Genomic DNA, 17,382 nt, shown 5'->3' on the forward strand with positions numbered 1-17,382 from the left:
GATGATCAGGATACATAATTTGTAATGTGGCTGTGAATTAACTAAAGCCAGGAATTCAAACTGATATGAAATGAGGTTTATTATCTATAGAAGAATCAAACAAGCTCTACCCTGGAGTGACTAATGAGAGGACAATAAGAAGTGAACTACTACAGATAAGAAGAAATCATTACTTTATGTGCGCTTGACTTTGAGGACAACATTGATCTGTTCTCTACCAACCTTTTCACTGTGTAGATAATAAAGTGACTGCTGAAGAGACAGAGAAGCATGAGCTTAATTACAAGTAATCCCTATTAGAAAGTATAGAATTTGAAGAAAAGGAGGAGTAAAACAGGTGAGTGTTCGTCATAGAAATTTGTCTTATTGGAGACAGATCTGGCAGAAGTAACTGTTGTGTCGTCTGATGAGAGATGACTGGAAGGTATTGCAAGGAATGAATATAAACTAGCAACTAAAAGACAAAAAAAAACGATTAACCCAAAAATGTACAAAAACAGCAGTGTTGTATCTATAGTTGTGACGTGACACTGCAGCAACAAACCAAACACAACTGGAGAGATTTCATACAGGTCCACAGTATTTTTCATGGCAGCAGCATTCCCTGACAGCAATACTGTACATGAAGGAATAACACTGTCACTATTATAATACCATCTGCAGAAAAGGCCTCTTAGGCCATGTCTACACTACAAAGTTAAGTCGACTTCATCTCCAAATAAATTTGTTAGTCTCTAAGGTACCACAAGGACTCCTCGTTTTTTCTTTTTATTTAAGCAAGTCGATCTTGCATGTCCATACTATGCTCATTGTGTCGGGGGAGTGCATCCTCACTAGCAGCGCTTGCATCGACACACAGTGCATGTAGCCGAGTGGAATTTTGGGTTGGGCTTGCAATGCCTTATGGGACCAAAACATTGGTGCAGGTGGTATGGGAATATGGCATTAGCCTCCCATGATGCACTTAACTCCCCCCTCCCTGAAATTAACGGCAAACAAACCAAGCCTTTTTCAAGCCTTTTTTTTTGTAAGCCCGGGTTACCCACTTGGTTGCCATAGCACTATAAGCATGGACCCTGCTCAGCTGTACACTGTTGTTGTCAGCATTACAAACACCTCGCACCTTATCCTGCAGTATTTACACAGCCGATACAGTAGCTGCTGCATGGAACAATGTGCTGCCACACAAGCAGTCCTGCTGGAAGACATAGTGTGGAGCAATTCTCAGTTGCTGGCGACAGTCACACATCACCTTGACACAGTTGAGCACCATTTCTGGGCCCAGGAAACAAGCACTGACTGATGGGACCACATTGTTATGCAGCTATGGGATGACGAGCAGTGGCTGCAGAACTTTTGAATGTGTAAGGCCACTTTCCAGGAACTGTGAAGAGCTTTACCCAGCCCTTAAGTGCAGCAATATTAAAATGAGAGTTGCTCTGACAGTGGAGAAGTGAGTGGCGATAGCTCTGTGGAAGCTTGCGATGCCAGACTGCTAGTGGTCAGTGAGGCATCAATTTGGAGATGGGTAAATCTACCGATCCAAGTTTGCAGAGCCATCAAAAGACTACTGCTAAGAAGGGTAGTGACTCTGGGCAGCATGCAGGACATAATGGATGGTTTTCCCGTGATGGGGTTTCCTAATTGCAGAAGGGCTATAGATGGAATGCATATCCCTATCTTGGCACCATACCACCTTGCGATAGAGTAAATAAACCAAAAGGGATATTTTTCAATGGTGTTGCAAGCGCTGGTGGATCACAGAGGCCGTTTCACCAACATCAATGTTAGATGATCAGGCAAGGTGCATGACATGCTCATCTTTAGAAACACAGGTCTGTTCAGAAAGCTGCAAGCAGGGACTTTCTTCCTAGACTGCAAAATAATCATTGTGGATGTTGAAATGCCAGTGACCCATGGATCCGTACACAGGCAGCCTAGACAGCAGTAAGGACCAGTTCAACCATAGGCTGAGCAAGGACAGAATGGTGGTGGGATGTGCCTTTGGACGTTTAAAAGATTGCTGACATTGTTTGCATACTAGGTTAGACCTCAGTGAAAGCAATATCCCCATTGTTATTGCTGCCTACTGTGTGCTCCATAGTATCTGTGAAACAAAGGGAGAAAAGTTTCCGGGGGGGGGGGGGGGAGCAGGAGGGTGGAGGGTTGAGGCTGGAAGCCAACTTTGAGCAGCCAGACACCAGGGCAATAAGAAGAAAACATGAGGGTCTCTGCATCTCAGTAAGGTATTGAAAAGAAGTTTCAACAATGAGCCAGAGTAATGTGACACTTATCTGTGGTGTTCCTTACCAATCTGTCCCCTCCATTGCATTTTCTCCCCTGTAAACTCCACTCCCACCAACCACTGTGTGTTTAATGAATAAAGAGCCTTTTCTCCTCAATACGTTAAGTTTTATTATGCACACAAACACAAAGAGACAGCAAAGAAAAGTAAGATAACTTGGGACAAAATGTCTGATAACACTGTGAGAGGGGAAACAAGGAAAGCTTGCTTACAGATGCACTGCAATAACAATCAAAGGTGTAGAAATGGGTGCCTTCAGGTCCTTGTACCCTCCCATGGTGTTGAGTGCAAAGGATAACAGACTTTCCCCGCCTCCGCCTCATAGGACATTTGGGGGAGGAGGATGTAGAACTGGGCGATGATGGCAGCAGGTTCAGCATAGGCTGCAGGGGGACTCCAGCATCCAGCTGCCTTTCTTGAACCTCAAGCAGACGCTTCAACATGTCTGATTGCTCCTTCATAATCCGTGGCATCTCTTCCTGCATGGCATGCTCCTGTTCCATGCATGCTCTCCTGTCCTCCCTATGTCCAAGTTCTCAGACAGTGTGATCCTCCATGCTCTGAGCTCCGTCTTGTCACTCCTTAATTCATTGAACATGTCCTCCCGAGCCTTCTTTTTCCACCTTCTAATCTGGGAAAGTTTCTGAACCAGTGTGGAGGATGCACCGACAGACAAGGTTTCAGCTGCAAGGATTGCAAAGCACAAGGGTAGCATTGACAGTGCATACATTGTTTCTGGTGCGAGGTTAATTTTTTAAATAAAAAATGCACCCCTCAATACACTTCACCGAGCCACAACGTAATCCCAACCACTGGCTATTGCAAGACTCAGTTTGCTGCTCCAGCCATGGTGAGTAAGACCACGAGTTGTGCTGTTGCTTTTGTGAAGACATCCTTGGGATCACAGGTTGGAACTTGAGAAAAGCCCCTTTCCCCTAGCAACCTGGATGGTGCTTGAGGACAGGCACCAGGATAAAGACCCCCCAAAAGTTTGTTTTTTAACAAAAGCAGCACCAGGGGGAGGGAGACAAACAGGAAGCGCGCCCCCCCCCCCTTTTTTTTCAGTGCTGCTTGCAATACTCGGTGATCCCTTCCAACCATAACCATTGCACATTTGGGAAAGTGTGTTTGTGTGACCCAGATTTCATCAAAGAGGGGGTAGGTTACTTGTTGAATTGTTTGCAGTTTAAGGGCTGGCATTGAAAACTTCCCCCATTTCCCCCAAGTGACCCTATGCAATATCATTCTCCTGAGGGTAACATAGGTGGCAAGGAAGCAGATGCTGCAATGCTGTGTGCTGCAATGATGCCAGCAGAGTTAATACTGAAGTGGCGTGGGAAAGTGTCCTATGTGGTGGACAAAATAAGGCAGCCCTTCCCAGAAACCTTCTGCAAATTATTGCAGAGTACCTCCATGAAAGCTTCCTAGAGATCTCCATGGAGGATTCCCGGGCCGTCCCTGTGCACATAAACACACAGGCACCCTCTGCGTAGCTGGAGTGGCCACCGATACCCACTACACCTACATTTTTGTTCAGATTAAACATTAAAAATAACATTAAACATTAATATTAAACATTAAAAATAATAGAATGTAACCCCTAGAGTTTGATTGGAAATGTGTACTCACCAGAGGTGCCTTCCCCGGCATCATGCTCCGACGCCAACTGGTCCTGCGAAGTAATGGGCTTCAGGGTTAAAAACAGTTCTTGACTGTTGGGGAGAATGGATTCTCCACTTGCCTGCCTCACATGCTCTTCCTCCTCCTCTTTCTCATCAACAATGTCCTCCTCATCGTTGCTTGAGGTTGCCCAGAGCTCCTCGGAGGTATACACAGAGCGTTTTGGGGTAGTGATGGGATCACCACCGAGAATTGCATGCAGCTCCTAATAAAAGCAGCATGTCTGTGGGGCAGAACCAGAACAACTTTTCGCCTCCCTTGTCTTCTGGTACACCTGCCGAAGCTCCTTTATTTTCACATGGCACTGCTGCGTGTCCCTGGTGTAGCCCTTCTCCCACAATCTTGGCATAGATGCCAACATTTATTCTTCTGGATCGGAGCTCTGCCTGTACAGACTTTTCTCCCTACACAGCAATAAGATCCAGCACCTCCTGTACTCCATGCTGGAGCGCGTTTGCAGACTTGAGTCTCCATCATTAGCTATGCCGGAATGCTCTCCACACTGATCAACCAGGAAATGAAAATTCAAAAGTTCCAAGGGCTTTAACAGGGAAGCAGCTGTTTCCTGTGTAACTGGCTGATGTGCAATGCAGTTGAAAGTGCTCTGCATGCAGTCGCAGTGGAGCACTGTGGGGCACCTCCCTGGAGGCCAATTCATTTGAATTACGCAACAGAGTCTACACTATCTCCATTTCGACCCATGGATGCCGAATCAAGCGCTCCCCCTCTCGCGGAGGTGGAGTACAGAAGCCAACTTTCCAGGCCACTTAGGTCGGCAGAAGGGACTCGGTAGTGTAGACCCATACATTATTAGATCGACTTGATGTGTCTTATGTTGACTTAAGTTTGTAGTGTAGACCAGGCCTTAGAGACATTACATCCAGGGATTATATTTCTTCCTGGGGGGTGGGGGAGAATTCATATATTTTGGTTGTGGGGCACAGCAGATATGGATTCAAAGCATCAAAATAAAACATGTGGATCTCTACTTATTAGTATCTCTGAGTGGAGAAAAATCTTGCCAGCTCCAGAACAAAAACAATAGATCAATTAAGTAGTCAGTATCCATGAAGGAGTCATGGATTCAGAAAAGAACAAACAACCGTAAGAAAAGTAGTGTTGCACCTTTTGTTTTAAATGATATCAAGCCAGTTAGAAAGCCTCTTACCAGTCATCTGAAGAGCTATCTTAGTTCAAACACTGGCCAGTTAGAGAGGCTGATAAAAAGTGCAGAGCAGGTAGAGAGGATTTATGGTGATATCTGGAGCTGGGAGAGAAGGTAGATAGAGTGCTTTAAGCTGAAAGCAGGGTAGTGGAAGTAAAAGGGGCTCAGGGAGAGATTCCAAATATGGGGGAAAGACTGCTGAAAAAGAAAGACTTGTGGAATCAAGGCTGGGAGTTGAGACAGAGACACAGACCCCAGGAAGGGGTGGAAAGAAGGGGACCAAAAGTTAGCAGGAGACGAAAAGAAGGAATCAAGAACACTTGCGGGCAGAAAGACACCAAGAGGAAGACTGACCAAAGGCTTGGACATTCAGCTATTAGGAAGAGAGAAGGGTACTTCTAAGGGGTGGAGGTTAGGGAGAGACTTTTAGAAAAGGGACAAAATTGGGGAGATAAACAAATGGAGACCTACAGAATAGATCAGATACTCTGTGGAAGTGAAACACAGCAAAGGGGTTAGAGATGCTGAGCAAGATAGAAGTGGGATTCTGTGGCATAGTGAGGGTGAAAGAAAGTCTGGGGGAAAGAGAATGAGTGGGGAAGGGGGAGAAGAGAACCAAGGGGATATAACAAGGGCCTTATTCCTTGACCTATGGAGGAATGAAACAATAGGGAGGAGAGAAATGGGGATGGAGCCAAAAGCATTAGAACCAGGAGAAAGGAAGGGGATGGAGGGAGAGATTTAGATCCTGTCTACATTATGATAGTTACTGTGCTGGGCTGGACAGTTAAAATAATCTGGTCTTGCAGGGTAGATAGGAAAGATTTGTATTTAACCAATGGGGCTCATTCACCTCTCTCTTACACCAGTGTAAGTCCATTTACATCAGTGGTGTAATGGCTGTTTTACATCAATGTAAAGGGAGAGGAGAATAGTCTCATGTTTTCAAACTGCTACAATCCTGGCTGTCACTGTTGAATATTTCAGGAACATGATTTAACAGTTTGGTCCCACTTACAATGGTGTGATCAACCCATATGCTAATATTTTATATGCTGTATTTTACTACATGCATGTGATGAAGGAAAATGTGAAGGGGCTAGCTATGTGCCTGGACCACTCCCACAGCAAGATTAGAGTCAAAAACCTGAAGAATCCAAGAGACCTATATGTCAACTGGCTCATAGTAATGATAGCAGGTGATGCCCATCCCCTACTTAGGGTGACCAGATATCCCGATTTTATAGGGACAGTCCCAATTTTTGGACCTTTTTCTTATATAGGCTTCTATTACCCCCCACCACTTGTCCCGATTTTTCACACTTGCTGTCTGGTCATCCTACCCCTACTCTACATCTTAAATGCCAGTGAGCCAGAGGATGAACAAAGGGCTCCCAGCCCAAAGCAAGCTCTCCATACCTAAGCTTTTTAATATCCTCAAATTACCTCTCATTAAAAACAAAACCTTCTTCTCTCTGCTTTCCTGACTCGTACAAAGCACCCCTGATTATTATTTTTTTTGCTGCATCTGGCCCATTATGATGAATCATCATCATAATTCAGTGTGACTGAATGATGATAAACCATCAGGATTCAATCATACCAGCCTTTTTCTCCAAACATATAATCAAAATAATCACTTTTTTATGAGAGGCCGGTTACTCAGTTCACTTTGATATTTTTTCCTATTGGCGTTTATAAATTCAACTTTGCAAAAGTTCAGCCAGACACCTGCTGACTTGAGAAAGAAAGAGTCAGTTGAAGTGAACAAATTATATGTTTTATGTAAATCGACTCCAGAGGGTTATTTTTGTCTTGGACTTCCTGTTATTCTCTTTTATAACTAGTGTGGGTAACTGTCCCCAATCACTAGTTAGTGATACAAGGCAGCAGGCTTCAGGGGGAAACCTGCTTACAATAGCTGAGCTTTCTAAAAAAAATATTTTTTGGATCTGTCCATCCTGCATGAGAAAAGAAATATATCTAGCACTGTGAAAAAAAATCAATTATATTATTGGGGGACCAGTAAGTAACAGGAACTGCTAGCATGTTGCTGCTGCTTTAAATATAGCACTGATCAAGCAGCAGCAAAATGCATGAACATATAATTAATACCTAAGGTAAAACTGTCATAGGGTAATACAAAGCTAAGCTACATTTTATCTTACATTATAAAAAAATAACTGAAGATGAACCTGTGAGGCTGTGGTCTAAAATAAACTGGAGATTTACTTTTCCTTTCATTTGTTTTATTCTCTCCCTAAATTGCATAGATTATTTACACAGACAAATGCCTCTGAAAATAAAGTAAACACAGTAGTTGTACAGGAATGTAACAATGTAACTTTTTTTTCCAAAGTGAAGTTACGCAGGAGTGCAAAACTATTGAAGTATTTAAGAATAGCACAGCATTTCCTCTTCTGCTGGCATATATAATGTATTGTATGAGTGTACTATGGACAGACACATAAAGAAAACTAACATGTGATGTTCGATTTGAAATCTTGCTGCCTTGTTATTACTACAATCTTCCAGCTTTTGTTGACCTTTGTGTATAACTAATGATAAAGAAAATACTATGTTATATCTCTGTGAAACAGGAACTGGTAGCTTCACTCATTAAAATGTAGCTGCCTTACGAGAATAACATATTTTTCTTACCCATTTCAGACATCTCTGGCACAGTAACAATGTAAGGTCCATCTGTAAATTTTGGTGCATTATCATTGATGTCCTGCACTTTGATAATGAACTCTGATTCAGGCTCGAGTGGCTTGTTTGTCCGTCTGTCAATAGCCTGAGCATGCAGCACATAGTGTGTCTTCTGCTCTCGATCTAGGCTTTTGGTTGAATGGATGTCTCCGGTAGTGTCATCAATAATAAATATAGTTCCAGCCCCTTCTCCAGTAAGGATGTACTTGACTGATCCATCACCTTTGTCAGAATTGGAGTGTAGCTGAAAAATATACACAAACACACAATATCATGTAAAATAATATTTAATATAACATGTCATATAATGTGATGTAATGTATCTGTATGCTGTTAGTACTGGTCTAGAAATAATCCTACCTGGCTGCTGTAATGTTCTGTGCACAAGTTTACTTTGTCTGCTGTGGGTTACCTCATCATAACTGATCTGCAGGAGTTCCATAGGGATCTCCCTTCAGTCAGTGAACTTCTTCAACTCTGTCATGGTACCAGCAAGTACATGAAAACAATATATCAGTTGTCTTTTTTAAGGCTTGCATCAAACTGAGTCAGCACTGCTGGCGCAATGCCTTGAGCACTGTGTCTGAAACATCTATACTGATGAGCTAAGGCAATCTGATTAAGTTTTACTTCGTTGATTATGGTTCAGATCCCACCACCCATAAATCATCCCATATGGCCCAATGGCCAATAACATTTGTAATAACTGGAAGCTGGGGATAGCAGCTGAGTGACAGATGCTTCCCCAGCCTTATTTTACCTCCACCTAAAACATAACTACTTTTTCACTTTCTTCTATAGGAAATCTGCTGACCCCTGTATTATCCATTATGAAGTAATGGAGTTTGAAAAGTGCAAGGTCATGCATTTAGGGATTAATAACAAGAATTGTTGTTATAAACTGGTGAGGCATCACTTGGAAGTAATAGATGAGGAGAAGGACCTCAGAGTATTGGTTGATCACAGGATGATTATGAGCCGCCAATGTGATATGGCTATGAAAAAAGCTAATGCAGTCTTGGGATGCATCAGGCGAGGTATTTCCAGTAGAGATAAGGAGGTGTTATACAAGGCACTGGTGATACCTCATCTGGAATATTGTGTGCATTTCTGGTCTCCCATGTTTAAGAAGGATGAATTCAAACTGGAACAGGTACAGAGAGGGGCTACTAGGATGATCCGAGAAATGGAAAACCTGTATTATGAAAGGAGACTCAAAGAGCTTGGCTTGTTTAGCTTAACCAAAAGACAGCTGATGGGCGATCTGATTGCTCTCTATAAATATATCAGAGGCATAAATACCAGGGAGGGAGAGGAATTATTTAAGCTCAGTATCAATGTGAACACAAGAACAAATGGATATAAACTGGCCATCAGGAAGTTTAGACTTGAAATTAGATGAAGGTTTCTAACCATCCGAGGAGTGAAGTTCTGGATAGCCTTCCAAGGGGAGCAGTGGAGGCAAAAGACGTATCTGGCTTCAAGACTAAGCTTGGTAAGTTTATGGAAGGGATGGTATGATGGGATAGCCTAATTTTGGCAATTAATTGATCTTTGACTATTAGCGGTAACGGTCTGTGATGGGACACTTGATAGGGTGGGATCTGAGTTACTACCGAGAATTCTTTCCTGGGTGTCTGTCTGGTGAGTCTTGCCCATATGATCGGGGTTTAGCTGATCACCATATTTGGGGTCGGGAAGGAATTTTCCTCCAGGACAGATTGGCAAAGGCCCTGGGGATTTTTCACCTTCCTCTGCAGCGTGGGGCATGGGTCACTTGCTGGAGGATTCTCTGCACCTTGAAGTCATTAAACCACAAGTTGAGGACTTCAATAGCTCAGACATAGGTCAGGGGTTTGTTGCAGGAGTGGGTGGGTAAGATTCTGTGGCCTGCATTGTGCAGGAGGTCAGACTAGAAGATCATAATGGTCCCTTCTGACCTTAAAGTCCATGAGTCTATGAATGGCCTAGTATCTTAACTACTGCTAGCATATCTATTTAAAATATGTAATTATTCCATCCTTTGAATAGGACAAAAAACAACCCAAAAACCTCCTGGTAATCTTAAATAAATACCAAATTGTATTAAAAGTGAAGGCTAAAAAGCTATTTATCCAGGTTTGCCACTACTAAATTAATAAAAAGGGAGCCTAAAAATCCGTTTGCCACAGAAAAACCATGGAAAAATGCAGAATTTGAGCTTTTACAGGAAAAATCTTTAGTTTTTTCATTTTGTATAAAGATAAAAACCAGTTGCTTCACTCATTGAAAGTTAGCTGCCTTATGAGAATAACATTTTCCTTACCCATTTCAGACATCTCTGAACTAATACCTATACATATTATGGCTAGGGAAACCAAAGTTCAGCGTTTCATTTAATCACAAAAAAAGTAGATTTTTAGGTTTCTTTTAATTGGAGAACTTTGTTTTTTTTAACCATGGAAAACTAGGATCCCTGCTTATAATTACCTAACTGGTTATCTACATTAAAAACAAATCTGTGTTCTCTGGCAGGAGGGAATCATTATTTGATAGATTGAAAGGTTTTTATTAATATCAACTTCGTGAGAGTGAATTTTGTATAATGTACAGTGCTGACCAAAGTAAGAATACAGCTATCAACATCTGTCCCAATCCTCCAATGGCATTAAATTGGAGAACAGACTTTCTGATTTCAAGTACTGACTCATTCTCATACTCACTGTATTTCCTTGAATAGCACAAATTGTGTTCTTCTAGCATGTGTTAGCACTAAATATCTGTCATTACTAACTTTCTTTGCAGAATCTGAGTAAAATGTGTAGAGAATACCAACAAATATTATTAATTCAATTAACACAACACAAGGTGTTGCTTTCCAGTTGCCTCTCCAATTTGTGCCGCTCCATTACTGTACAATTTCCTTTCAAACCTCATTTTACAAACCATTTTAGGACATAGAGTATAATGTAAAATGAGATCGTTAAGGGAGATTGTAAACTTCTCATTTATGCTGTGTCAAGTCAGAAGCTGCAGATACACAGACACTTCCTTATCACCCCTTCTACTTACTTCCTTCTTTGGAAACTCTGTTTTGTATTTGAAAGGCATTTGAGGTTGTGATTTATAAAGGTAAAAGACATATGTAGTCACTTGATGTTTTTCATTGAGGTTCTATCAGCTATGCATGGTTGATGTTGCACATAATTTATACTGTGTTCTGTATGTATTTACATTGCTGGGGAAAGTCTAATAAAATTAATGGCCAGATTCTCAGCTGATATAAATCAGCATAGCTCCACTGTAGCCAGTGTACCTACACAGATTGAAGCTAGTGGATGACCTGGCCTAACAATTCAGATCAAATAAAAAAGTTATAAAATTCCATAACTCTGAACTCATTTTTTTAAGTCTGAAAAATTAAAAAATACAATGTGGGGAGGGAGAGAAAGCTGTACTGAGAAAGTGTGTGCGCGCAACCATCTAGTCCTCAAAGGACATCATTCTATTCTTACATATCTCGTTTTTTATTCCTTTGGGCCACATTTTGCATTCAGATACATGCACATCTCTCACAGACTTAAATGGAATTGTGTTTGTATTATCAAGGGGAGAATCTGTTCTTATGTAAGTAGTCCTCCCCTTAATTTATTATGCTCAGAGTGCTCCGTCTTGTAGTGCTTATAAAGCTAAAACACTCACCAAGTTAGAATTTGGCCTGTGTGAAATCTGGAATATCAGGACCAGGATATTGGCCCATGTGGTGAAATAGCAAGAATTCTCATGTGCATCATTGATAATTCCCCCTTGATTGATAGATTCCTATGTGCCATAATTTTGGGGCCAGTACAATTTATTTCAGAAAGCACATGAGTGCTCTAATTTCTTACTAAACCTGAAGAAAAGCTGCATGCAGGCAGATAGTTCCAAATCCATCCCTGGTATAAGGCTCTAAAGTCAGTGGAGCTGTCCCAGCAATGTCCAGAAGAAGCCTACCCCATGCTACAAGGAGATAACAGGGAAAATTCCCCCCTCGTTCTCTTTTTTAATAGTGTGTGTGTGTGGTTGTTGTCCAAGCCCAGAACACTGGTAAGAAATGAACGGACCGAGCAATACTGGTTGAAAGGGCTCAATCACTTCCTCACTTCAGCTTTGTACGATTTTTCTGTAACGATGCCACCACTCAAGGCAGTTTTACTAGTCTACCAAAGAAGAGAACTTTTAAAAATTGTCTGTACCAGGCTGCTTCTAAGTATGAAATATCTTAGGATATCAAAACCTTCCAAACCACTGGCATGCTCATGGAGCTGAACAAAATTGGACTGATATTTATTGAGGTGGAGTGAGGTCCAGGGGGGATGACAGAGGGGAAGGAAGGTTAGCACTAGCTGTCAAAATGAAAATTCAGGTTTATTTTCAGTCAGGAGAATCTTGACTCTCACAAGTAAACTGTAGGAGGTAAGAAGGATGTACCAGCATTGAAATATTCCCCTGCTCACAGGTGTCAACAAATTATATGCTTGTCCTGCTATATGTTATGTGCAAATTACCCTGCAAGCTATTAAAGGAAAATGTGGGCTGGGATAATTAAGGGAAGACAATGAGTTGGATTACATTAGCAAAACCTGAAACTCTCAGATTCCGTTGTAAAGCAACTGCTGAAAAAAAGAAACTTGCACAAAATGTTTTGGGTGCCTGTTTTTCTGCTTTTTGATACATTTCCTACAGTATCTGCAAGATAAGATCTTGACAGATTCACACAAATCAATCTGTTCTGATCTCGAATGTTCTGAACCCGAAATTCAAAAGAACGCCTTTGTGCAATGTTTTTATTGCACAGCTGAGGAGACTTTTCCCTTGCCCTTTAGTGTGCATTCGTTTTTTCTTTTTTCTTTTTATTTTTTTTTCAATAACGTAAAGGAGAGAAGACGATTTTCAACTTTAAATTAAGACAACATCACCAAGATGAGAATTCTGTTTTAAACTGACCCTGGGTAGAAAAAGATAGATGTCTCCGCCTCTCTCTCCAGCCTCATTGCAATATGTGGTGTGCTGAAGAGACATCCTGGGAGTCCTTGTTAAGACTTTTTCCATCAAGTAGAAGGTAGGCTTGGGGTGATTTCCCTGCTTATAATGGAGTTGGTCTTTTTTTCCCATGCATACTACTAAATTATCCCCAGTAGAAACAATGTATCCCTGTGGCTTATAAAGAAGAAAAAAAAGGACTAGAAGATAGTCCAATGCGTAGAAAGCTGATGAAGTGGGCATTCACCCACAAAAGCTTATGCTCCAATACTTCTGTTAGTCTTAAAGGTGGCACAGGACCCTCTGTTGCTTTTTACAGATTCACACCAACACGGCTACCCCTCTGATACTTGACTCCAATGGGTAAGACACTAGGCAGAGGCTCTGGAAATCTGAATTTAATTGCCTGTTCTGCCACTGAATTCCTGTGTGACATTGGACAAGTCACTTTATTATGTCATGTAGACAAGCCCTAAGTACATTAGAGGGGTGTGATTTATAGAATGTGCTGCACTCTAACTGCCCAACACAGACCCTTCTGGCGCACATTAAAAGGCACCTAATTCATATTATTCTTAGTTCATGCCAGCAGAGTCTACATGGATCTTTACTGTAGACAAGCCCTTACTTTTATTTGCCACAATTCCCTATTTGTAAAATAGGGATGTTAGGGTTCTTGGGATACCCAGGACTGTGAGTCACCTTATTAACCCTGCCTCTAGTGAGAGGGAGTCTTTCTTGTGGTAACTGGATGACAGACAGGTCCTGACACCACCAGCCTTACAGCCACTTGAGCACTCTCCTCTAGGCTATGCCAGCCCTAATGTCACCTCACAGGTTAACAACAGGGACACCACTATCCCTGAGTCCCTTTGAATCATTATCCTGTGATATCCAGCCCCTGCTACTTGCTACTCACAGAAATTCCAAATCCTCTGCCCCCAAAGGTACAGTGTACCCCAGTTTACCTGTTTCACTTTATACCACCACTCCTGTGAATCACACAGCAGTTGTGAACACTTACAAGAAAACAGAAGTAGGTTTATTTAAGAAAAACAACAACAACCTAGAACTGAGAGAAAGTGATGGACGCAACTGGTTACAACACAAAATAGTAAAATGCAAACTGGGTCTACACTTATCAGTAGTTACCTTTTCTATTTAATAAAGTAGGTCTGCCCACCCCAAAGTTCAGTCTGTTGCAGAGCTGTCTGGCTTCACAGAAATCAGGATTCAAACGTTCATGATGCCTCCTCCCCCCACTCCACCAGGTGTCTCCTCAGTGAATGGATCCAGAGTGCTTCTCTCACCCGTGTTATACTGAAAACAGATTTTTGTTCTATTCACAGATAGGGAGAAACCTTGTTTTGTTGTAAACTTTCTTTTTTTACCTTTAAGTGGTTTCAGTTGTTTGTTGTTGCCTCTGGTGGTTTCCCATACAAAATCTTAGTATTCCACAAAGCTGAACAATTGAGCCTTGCACTGAATCACAGGCCAAACAGGGCAGAGTGTCAACTCCTCTTTGACTAAACAGACCATCACCAAGACACAGCATCTCCTCGTGACTAATTACTACTCCAGTATAAGCACATTATTCCTTGAATATTACCCATATATGCATCTTCTAATAATCATGAATCTTGACAAGTTATGTGGTTTCCGTGGATACCTTTCATGTTACTCTTTATGGATAAATATCCTGTAAACCATGTGTTTGGTGTAGTGAGTTTGTCAGGTCTGAAGTTACTTAACTTTCCTAATAGATAACAAACACAGAAAGTTCAGATGCCAAGTTACCAATGCTTGTTTGCAACCCTATTTCTATTCCTTTCAATGACTACCATCCCTTTGAGGTCTCGCTATCAAAAGCAGTATCACTGAATCCAACTCCAAAAAGTCACAAACAAGACAAACTATAGACATGAGGAAAGAAGATTAAATAGTGACCATATTCTAGCTTAAAACAGCTTTAGGTTATTAAAGTACATGAACTCTGAGAGCCTCTGTGGCACATCTGCCTAAGATAATCATTTATCCCTAAAGTTCTTTTGTTGTTGTTGTTGTTGTTGTGTCGTCCGTCCTCCCCCTCCCCCCCAAAGACATTTTCTTCTCCCTATAAACTCCACAGACATGGTTGCTCATAAAAGATCATTTCCATATGCAGGACACAGAGCCAAAGTTTTCAGAAATGATTACATGATTTTTGGGTGTCTGAGTTACTGGGTGCACAAATTAAGACACTTTGGATGAGCCTGATTTTCCAGAAAGTGCTGAGCACCGGTATTTTAGAAATCAGGTCCCTTCAAAGAGTCTCAACAGGGCATCCAAAACTGAGGCACTTAAAATCACTAATCACTTTTGGAAATCTTGGCCATTCTGAGTCTGCTTCTGTATCTCAGAAAACAAGGTTTTCAATTATTCATTTGTCACTGATAATTGTCTTGTGCTGGACATAAAAAAATAAAATAAAGACAGTCCTTGCCCTATAGAGATTACAGTCTAATAAACAACATTCTAAAAGTTAGAGAAATCGAAAAGTGGGATAACACAGATTTTTTTTTCTTTCCTCCAAATTGTTTATACATATATATATGGAGAGGTATGAATGGGAGTAGGTTAGTAGATAAGCAAACTGTGATTAGGTCATTCCACAAGTAGATAGGGCAGGCTATATATTGAAATAATATGTACCTTTCTTTGTAGATGAGCCATACAAAAATAAAAGTTAACATCTTCAATGGTGCCTACGTGACTTAGGAGCCTCAGCTTCATTTTAAAAAATGACCTAGGCACTTAGCACTCAAATCTCCTTTGACTTGCAATGAGACTTGGGCTCCTACATTATGTCGGCATAGCAGGGAAGTTACATCAGCAGGAGGGGCATTTCAGTGTGTACACCTCCACTCTTTTGTCGACAAAACTGTGTAATGTAGACAAGGCCTCAGTCTCTTCTGAAAATGAGATTTAGGCCCTGAATCACTTCGGCACTTTTGAAGATTTTACCCAATATTGTTTATTTGGTAAAATTCCTCAACAGGATAAATACAATATATATTCTGAATCTGTTCACTTCAAGAGGAAGGCAGATAAGTATTGCAGTATGCTTTGTTTTCTTCTTTCATCCCCCACTCACCCCATCCCTGTCTTTATTTCTTTAAATTTGTACCTGTTCTGAGAAACAAGAAAGTGAAAATAATAGCTGAAGAGTAAATCTGAAATGTCACCTTTATCAAGTCAGTAGGCTTCATTTCTTGACATATTTAATAACAGTTTGGCTTCAGGATGATTTATGATGGCTCTTCCATCTTTTACTGGTCTATTTCTCTAGCATATGACTGATTTAGCAGAAGAGTGAGCAAGGTGTCCTTGTTTTGTTAAGACAAACATTTTTTCTTCCATTAGTGCTATTATATGTCTAATTTTCTTTTATAATCTTCAAGATATCAAAAAAAAGGATTAAGTTTCTGAAAGGCACAATGTTAATAGTTGTAATTTAAACCTCTCTTAGCTAATATCAGTTTTCCACTACTAATTTTAAAAACTCTAAATAAATGCCATATTATTTCAAAGACCTGCAATCTGAATTGCCAGCTCACTAATTAAAGTGAATGTATACACACCACACATGGATTTCAGTTCCATATTTAAAAACCTCAGATCCAGAACTAGGTTATCACAATCAAGATCTGTGTGGCACCAATGTGTAACTACTGAAAGTAATCATTTAGGAGCAAGCTTTATTTCTCATCAAGCTGGGTACAGAAAGGGAAAGGCTGCTCGTACTTATTTGAATGATTTTGTAATTGTCACAGTTCAGGGCAACTGAACCTGTATTTCCCATCAGTGGTTCACCATGGGCACCTCTTGGCTTTCAACTCCCTAGCTGTTGCCTCTCTTAGGTGGAGACATGCATCTTTCTCACCTTTCTGACTCTGTGTTTTCCCAGGCTGGAGAGTTCCCATTCCTTCACTGTGTCTTCCCAGCACAGACCACTTGCCCTAGAAAGAACTGGTTTTCGTGCTATATTTGAATAAGACAGGAAGAATGGTCCTGTGGTTAGGGTGCTAGCCTGGGACTTAGAGAACCATACAGTATTTTATTTCTCGCTATTCCAAAGACAGTGTATGATCTTGGACAAGTCATTTAGTTTGTCTGTGCCTCTGCTCCTCAACTGCACAGTGTGGATAACAGCACTTTTCTCATTCACTATACCCCTGTGAAGTAGGAGGGATGGGGGCCATATAACTACTGTAAGTAGACTATTATGCCTGTGCAACTTTAATGTAGCCCCTTTGCATGTCTGCATTATAATACACTCTTTAATTACATGATCACACAGTATTTTTCCCCACAGGAGCCCCGCCTCATTCAGTGCACAGAATAGACAGTACTCAATGTGTAGATATTCAATATTTAGTTTTATCTTCATTGTTCAAGATGTCTTATTTATTTCAATGAAGATAAGAACTATTAATTTCCTCATAGGCTTTTCTATGGTGCTCATTACAGATCTGAA

The 17,382-nt window shown here is 41.0% G+C and overlaps 1 protein-coding gene across 9 annotated transcripts in view; it reads right to left on the bottom strand.

The window, feature by feature from the left end:
• Window positions 1-17,382, bottom strand: part of CDH18 (cadherin 18) — an 896,035-nt gene that overhangs the window by 206,965 nt on the left and 671,688 nt on the right. For all 9 annotated transcript variants that reach the window (XM_042859886.2, XM_042859885.2, XM_065584267.1 and 6 more), the window contains one exon: window positions 7,812-8,106. In XM_042859886.2, coding sequence (XP_042715820.1) covers window positions 7,812-8,106 — 295 coding nt within the window. The remainder of the gene's footprint in view (window positions 1-7,811; window positions 8,107-17,382) is intronic.

Source organism: Chrysemys picta, chromosome 2 (genome assembly GCF_011386835.1).
Source record: "Chrysemys picta bellii isolate R12L10 chromosome 2, ASM1138683v2, whole genome shotgun sequence".
Taxonomy (NCBI): domain Eukaryota; kingdom Metazoa; phylum Chordata; order Testudines; family Emydidae; genus Chrysemys; species Chrysemys picta.